At 39.7% G+C, this 7,907-nt stretch overlaps 1 protein-coding gene across 1 annotated transcript in view; it reads left to right on the top strand.

Annotated features, from left to right (window-relative positions):
* dhrs7cb (dehydrogenase/reductase (SDR family) member 7Cb) overlaps window positions 1-3,486 on the top strand; it is a 95,819-nt gene extending 92,333 nt beyond the window's left edge. Inside the window, exons 6-7 of the mRNA XM_050060309.1 lie at window positions 1,922-2,083; window positions 2,230-3,486. Coding sequence (XP_049916266.1) covers window positions 1,922-2,083; window positions 2,230-2,438 — 371 coding nt within the window. The 3' untranslated portion in view covers window positions 2,439-3,486. The remainder of the gene's footprint in view (window positions 1-1,921; window positions 2,084-2,229) is intronic.
* The last annotated feature ends 4,421 nt before the right edge of the window (window positions 3,487-7,907 follow it).

Raw genomic sequence — 7,907 nt, 5'->3', positions numbered from 1 at the left:
TCTCTCTCTCTCTCTCGTATTCTATTACTGCATCTTGCTAACTCGGCCATTCTGGATGTCACTAACTCGGCTTCTTCTCCGGAGCCTTTGTGCTCCACTGTCTCTCAGATTAACTCATATCGCAGCGGTGCCTGGACAGCGTGACGTGTGTGGTTGTGCTGCTGCCGTGGTCCTGCCAGATGCCTCCTGCTGCTGCTGCCATCATTAGTCATTAGTCATACTACTACTGTTATTATACACATATGACTATATGACTCCTCAGTTGCTCTTCCTGAGGTTTCTACCGTTTTTTTTTCCCTGTTAAAGGGGGTTTTTTGGGGAGTTTTTCCTTATCCGCTGCGAGGGTCATAAGGACAGAGGGATGTTGTATGCTGTAAAGCCCTGTGAGGCAAATTGTGATTTGTGATATTGGGCTTTATAAATAAAATTGATTGACTGATTGTCTGTGACAGGGTGTGGAATGAGTCACACCTCTTCTGTGTTGATAGAAATAATAATAATGATGCATTAATGATAAAGTGCATGAAAATGAGATTACAATAAGTTTACAAAAATAAAAAAAATGTGTATAGAGGTAAAAACAGAACAAAAGGAAATAAAACACAAAAGTTACAAATCCCAAAAGTAGTAAGTAAAACATTAAAAAGGAAAGCTTTCCTCTAAAAATATGTTTTAAGCAATGATTTAAAAAATGGGTAATGTGCTAGCCTAATCTCCTCATGCAGAGAATTCCAGAGCCTTGGGGTCTCAATGGCAAAAGCCCGGTCACCTTTAGTTACCAGCCTTGATCTTGGGATGACTAGTGAGGGTAGGCTTGAGAATCTAAGGTAACGACTTGGAGAACAGGTAGTCAGAAGCTCAGCTATATAATTGGGGGCTAAACCATGTTGAGCTTTAAAAGTTATTCAAAGAATTTTAAAATCAATTCTGAAGTTAACCAACAACCAATGGAGGGAGGCCAGAATTGGGGTGATATGTTATACCTACAATCTTTCCCTGTTAAAAATACGAGCTGCAGCATTCTGTACTAGTTGAAGCTGAGCTACTACAGATTTACTGAGGCACGTAAACAGTGCATTGTGGTAGTAAAGGTGTGAGAATACAAAAGCATGAATTAGCCTTTCTAGGTCAGGAAAAACACAGCTGATTTAAGTTAGGTTATATTTCTTAGGTGGAAGTAGCAGGATTTAATGAGATTATTGACATGTGGTTCAAAGTTAAATTGAGATTCAAAAGCGATGCCTACATTTTTCGCTGTAGATTTTATATTAGTTGCCAGAGCAATAAACAGTTGTAATATGCTTGCTGGGTGATTAAGATCAAAGATTATTACTTCTGAAAATTACAAGTCATCCATTTCTTAATAGCAGTAATGCCTGGTTCACACTACACGATATTAGCCCAATTATAGTCCAACGCAGCAATGTACGGTGTCGGCATGGATCGTGAATGACAAAGGGTGTCGAATACGATAATCTATAATTTCATCTTGTGTAGTGTGTCACAGTAGACGACAACTGACGCCACATCTGGGACGCCTCATGACTTTCCAACAGAGAGTCTAGCATGTTTGATTTTCTTTTTGTCAATCACACTTTCTCCCGTCACAGCAGTCACTTTGACCAATAGAAACACAGAGCGATCTGCTGCCGTAGACAACTGTGCGGCAACAACACCCCAGCCTTACCTGCCATTATCATCAAGCTAGCAAACAATGTTATTTATTTATAATGGAGACGGAAATAAAGTAAGAAAATAAAAAAATGGTGGCTTTTACTTACCACAGCTGGACAGAAATGTCATGTAGTGTGAACCAGGCATTAAGCACTCCATTAAAGTGCTCAGACAGCTAACATTATCTGGCTTCTGTTAACATCTGTGTCTGTGTGTGTTTATGTGTGTGTGTATTGGCAACTATCAGATGCTGCATCTAAGCATGCAGCACAAGCCTTCTTCGACTGCCTGCGGACTGAAGTGGAGGAGTATGGGATAATTATCAGCACCATCAGTCATACCTTCATCAACACCTCTGAGGAGCCACCTGTGGAGGAGCAGGCCCCTGAACCGAACGCCCTGGCTGCATGTGAGTAAAAGAACCAGAGACCTAAAGGTAACGACATATAAAAAATAATTCCAAATGGTGTTTCAGTTTATGGAAAATGGATAGGAAGTGTGAAGCCTATTTTTTGGAGTACAGAGACAAATCTCAATGTATCTGTTCTTCCACAGTTATCTCCAGCCAGTTGACCCATGGTGTGCACCCATCAGTCCTGGCCAATGAAATTATTCAAACGGTAAACAGGAGGAGGAGGGAGGTTGTGCTGGCCCACCCTATCCCCAGGGTGGCCCTCTACCTCCGCTCTCTCTTCCCCTCCTTCCTCTTTGCTGTGCTGGCTGCTGGAGTGAAGGACTCAGTCCTGGCTGAGCCAATGCAGTAGGAGAAAATCTGAAATGGAATCACAAAGAGATGTAAAATGAAGAAAGATTTTTTTTGGAAATGGCAGATATATATAATGTATGTGTATGTGTTCCTTAAGCAAGGCTTAAATGGCAGGAGTTTTGGGCCGAATTATCTCTGAATCAGCGCTCCCAAAACTCGAAAGAGAACTCTGGTCTGGGACCTTGGTTGGTACTGATGTTAGGCCCAGATGATCTGGTAATGTGAGATGTTAACAGATCCAGTCTTAAACCTCCTGAACTACTCACAGACTCATTGGGGCTGCCTCAATAATTTCAAACTTGTTCGATATTTAGCATTTAAAATCTGGATGATTACGATTACGATTATATCAATACGGAGGGCTGACAGTGTTGCCAAGCAATGGTAAACATTCTAGCCCTTGAGGCTAACGTTAACCAGCATAGTACTGTTAACAGATATAAAAAATGACAGTTACAATCTCTCGCAGAAGAATAGACAACCTGTGTTGACTGTAGTTCCTTAGACATTTTCTCATCCACACTCGTTTAGCCTTTTGCTTTTGTTTTTTTCTCACTGCATAGCATTGTTAACATTACAGCAAGCTGTTACTATACATCAGTCTCTGTTTGGTTGACATTTGCTCCCTCTGGCATGATAATCTCAATAATACCCTGAAGTGTGTGATGAAGCATTATTTTCAAATCTCGTAGTGTGTGCATGTTTAAGATTAGAGAGATGACCATCTGTGAAGTTTCTCCTTATCTGAAGGCTTCAGGTTTATCATGTGGCAATTAGTTTGTGGTAATTTAATTTAAGTTATAACCCATAAGATTTTACACTTACATTTTGTAATGATCTCTCCATATAGTTTTCATTATTGGTGGCAGAATCCACCATCCACTTTAAATTGCCTTCACATGCACAAGGTATTCACATGAAACAATGCATGTATGTGATTCAGTGGTACTTTTTGTACTTTTATCTCCTTTATATTAGCCCCACTGTTTACTTTATGCCCCTCCTACCACTGTGTCAGCGCAAACAGCAAGTCAAATACATGTAATAAATATTCATCTTGAATTTTATCATGTGTGCACTGTAAGTTTTTCAGTTGATTTACAGATTGATATAATGCACTATATGTATAGAAAAAACAGTACATGCAGAGTACTCATTGTTAGTATTTGCAGATGGAAAAGGCTTAATAGGCTATTTGCAGTGGTGGAATGAAACTGAGTTTATTTACTCAAGTACTACTTAAGTACAATTTTGAGTTATTTTATTTCAGTATTTTCATTTTATGCTACTCTATGGAAGCAAAAAAAAAGTCCAAAAGTTTTTGAATCTTGTAAGCAACTGAATAACTACTTGTGAAAACTTCTCACTTCTGTTTACTCATTGTTCAAATTTAGCACCAATTATATTATGTCAGAATCTTCTATTTCTCCAGTCACCTATCTGGATTTATGTGATGTGAATTCCTCTCTCAGAAGATAATCTAAATTCAAACATTATATACAAGTGTCCAATATTTAAAAACTGCTACTCAAGTTGTTCAGAGTACATCTGTAACTTTCATGGTAAGACACCTAAATTTAATGACAAATTCAAATATTCTGGCTGATGAACAGTCAGACCTGAAAATAATCGTTTAGACATCTTTATCACATGATCCAAAAAAGATAAGTTCATCTGAGTGACAAAGAAATCGGAACACATACATTATTTGACTGAGAGAGTACAATGCGAAACTAACCACTGGAAACCATTTAAAAGTAAAGGATCTCTAGGGGTTCAAGCCTGAAGAGGTGAAACCCTATAGTTTTTGTACTGTTTTATTATTATTATCATCAGGGGCTGGGCAGGCAGTCTTGCCAGGACTCTCTTGTTTTCCTGCTCATTCTTTCTTCTTCTTCTTCTTCTTCTTCTTCTTCCGAGGATATCCTACTTCCCATGTGCGAAAAATCACCAAACCTTGCACAAAGGTCCAGTCCTATGCCAGATTTGCTCAGCTGCAAACACAAGTCAATAGTCCTGATGGTGGCGCTACAGCAAGCGTCTAAAGTTGCAACTTTCACCAAAATGTAGCCCCAATACTGACAAAACTTTTGTACATTTAAACCTATTGCAAATTATGAAGTCCATCACTCTGTTTTTTTCAAAAAATGTAAAACTTCTTAAACCTATCTCCTCCCACAATTTTTGCTCAGTTGACACCGAACTTGCTACAGAGCATCTTCAGACTGTCCTCCACTAATTGTATTCACAGATTTTTCAAAAATTGAACCTACAGTGCATCAAGATGTTTGACTGTAAATAGTACTGTAAACATAAACTTGCAAATTCTTGCTAAATAAGTTTTCAATGTTCATGAAAAAAATTACAAAACTTTGGAGTCATGGTAAAGGATGTTGAATATCAGAATTTTATATCAAAAACTAAATTTTTGACAGCATTTTGAATTTTGCTCTCATGTGAACAACTGGAGTCAATGCAAGAATGGCAATTTCAAACATCAGTTTTTCACTTATGGAGTAAATCAATCATCGTTAAAAAAACACCCCAAATTAACAACATCTCCATGCTGTCTAGATGCAATATGTGTATTTTTAGATTTTTGTCTTGATAACTGAATTTATGACAGCAGTTTGAAATCTGCCTTGACAACTGCTGTCATCCTGGTGGCTGGCTTAGTCAATTTGTGAAGTCACAGATGAGTTGTCACTTGCTATTTAGCAATAGAAGATGCTCCTTGGTGTCAGAGGTTGTGAGTTCAAGCCTCAGCTAATGCAAATTATACACTGTAATGTCAACTTTCTTGGTGTCTTCCTGTTCTGCCTCTTGTTGCTCAGAATTGCCTAAATTTGCGTAAAATTGCCTAAAATTGCCCAGCCGAGACCATTGCAGCGCAGCAGCTATTATTATTATTGTTATTATTATGATTCAGTAATGTTTCACACATCGAAAGACATGGAACTTTCACCAGTGATTGGAAGTTGTGTGCAAATGGTGCTCAAGAAATAAAATGCCAATCAGCCAGATGGGGGCGCTATAATTAATTAATTTTATGTATTTCTCATGCCCATCATCGCAGAATGACTTGAATTTTAAAAAATATGTTCAGCTCAATGTGCTCTACGAAAAGCCTCAAGACCCATTAAGGTCCACCTGACTAGTATTTCCGCCATTTTAAATTTTTGAAAAAAACATTTTTGACATCTCCTAATCAGTAGGTCTGATTGATTAAAATTTTCTGTGGATCATCATTAGGCCTAGCTTATCAAAAGTTATCAAAAGCTTGATGATATCTCATTGTGTTTTGATGATGTTGACCGATGATATTTAGAGATGATGTGACTTCTTAACCCTTTAGCTAATCATCATCACAAAAGTTGGAACCTGGAAACATCCAGTACCTGAAACATACCTTGAAAGTTTAATTCAAATCGACTGCTAGGGGGCACTACAAATGCAAAGTTTGCGTATCATAATTAGGTAGTTTTGCACCATCTAGGGTCATGTCTTAGTCGATGCATAAAATTTGGAAATGACTGCTTAAAGAGGGCGTGGCTTATTATCAATCAATCAATCAATCAATCAATCAATCAATCAATCAATCAATCAATTTTATTTTAAGTCCAGTATCACAAATAACAATTTGCCTCAGAGGGTTTTACAGCAAACGACATCCCTCTGTCCTTTGGACCCTCATAGCAGATAAGGAAAAACTCCCCCCAAAAAACCCTTTAACAGGGAAAAAAATGGTAGAATTTGTGACAATAAATCTAAATTTCCGGACTTCTGGTTTGGTGAGCATGTGAAGGCAGCGCGGTCTCCGTCTCCCGTAATGTTTACCTTTGAAAACCCCCATTTTTTCCAACACCCGCACTATCTCGAGAAAGGGATAACACTCTAAAGCTTTGAAAAGCCACGACAATATGTCGAAAACAACAAAACAGCAAAAAAAGCCCGACACGGAAGCCTCAACCGCTTGCAGCAGCCCCTGTCTGACCGGCATTGCTGGCTTGCTGGAGGAGCAAAGAGCTAGCATTTCAAAGGACTTCAAAAAAACCTTTGCTACCCTCGAACTAAGACTGGATAAACTACACTCCACGGTAACCGACCATGGCCAGCGCATCGTCTCATTGGAAACTAACGCTGAACTAAATGACCAGCGTATACAAGCATTGGAGACGAGATGTACGGCGTTAGCTGATAGCAATGCTAAGTTGCTAGCGAGGGCGGCGGACCTCAAGAACCGGAGCCGCCGGAACAACATTAGGATTATTGGCCTCCCGGAATCCATTGAAGGACTTGACCGTGCACACAGGGCACTAACAGCCAAACCACTGCCTGGGTCGCGGCCACGGCTGGTAATTATTCGCCTCCACCGCTACCAGATTAAGGATTTAATCATCCAGGAGGCCCGCAAAAGAAGAGGAAAACTTCAGTACCGGGGGACCTCAGTCCAGATCTTTGAAGACTAGGCTCCCGAGGTTGTTGAGGAGCGAGCTAAGTACCGGGCCGTCATGACTGAACTGTATAACCTTGCCCTCAGGCCGGCTCTGCTCTTCCCGGCCTGCCTGCTGATAACACTGGATGGCGGCGGAAAGAAGAGGTTTGCGTTACCCGAGGAGGCAGCGACCTTTGTGGCCAACTACAAACGGGGCCCGTGGACGGAGACGATGCCTGACTAACATAGTGCTAATCAGTTGAGCTAACTCAACCTGTATGAGAGCCACTAACTGTGCTGTGTGTTAGTCTGGAGCTAACGTCCTGGCTGCGCCATACTCTTCAGTGACATGGGACTGAGAAAATCCGACCAAAGACAATCTTCTGTGGCAAACTGAGTCTGTCATGCACTCGGACACTTTATTTTTTTATTCTCTTAGTTTACCTTTATCACTCAGTCGGGTTGTCCTAAAAGTAGTGTATTGACTCATTTAGAGCTGCCTCTAACTTAAGGATGCTAATGCTCATTTTGTTTACAAGGCTGTAAAAAGTGTTACAATTGCTTCACACCTTGTTCCCACTCTTTCTTGGGGAAACACATTTTGATACACTGTAGCTTAATAATCATTTGAGACAATGTTTAATCTTGAAATTTAACTGATTAAGTTAATTATTTAAAAGCCAGTCATGGGTCGCATTTTTCATTTTTATTTTTACATATATATTTGTTTATATACTTTTGTCAAGGCAAATATTGGGTGGCCTTTCTTTAGGTTTTGTTTGGTATTCACTGAACACTAGTTTAGGTTAAAGGGGCGTATTCTTAAAATTTTATATGTTCTAAGGGTTTTTTAATAACAATAACTGGTGTTAAGATTATTACTTGAGGGATTGGAGATGACCCAGAGAGGAAAGATGCTTCAGAAAGGGAAGTATGAACCTGTTGTTATCTTGAGAAAGAATTTGATGACTGACTTGGGTGGGAGAGAGGGGGGAGGGGGGAGGGAAGGGAGAGCAAATGCACCTTTAAGGG

This window comes from Epinephelus moara, chromosome 13 (genome assembly GCF_006386435.1).
Source record: "Epinephelus moara isolate mb chromosome 13, YSFRI_EMoa_1.0, whole genome shotgun sequence".
In the NCBI taxonomy this organism is placed as follows: Eukaryota; Metazoa; Chordata; class Actinopteri; order Perciformes; family Serranidae; genus Epinephelus; species Epinephelus moara.
The sequence above is the reverse complement of the archived record's forward strand: the minus strand, read 5'-3'. Positions and strand labels throughout refer to the sequence as shown.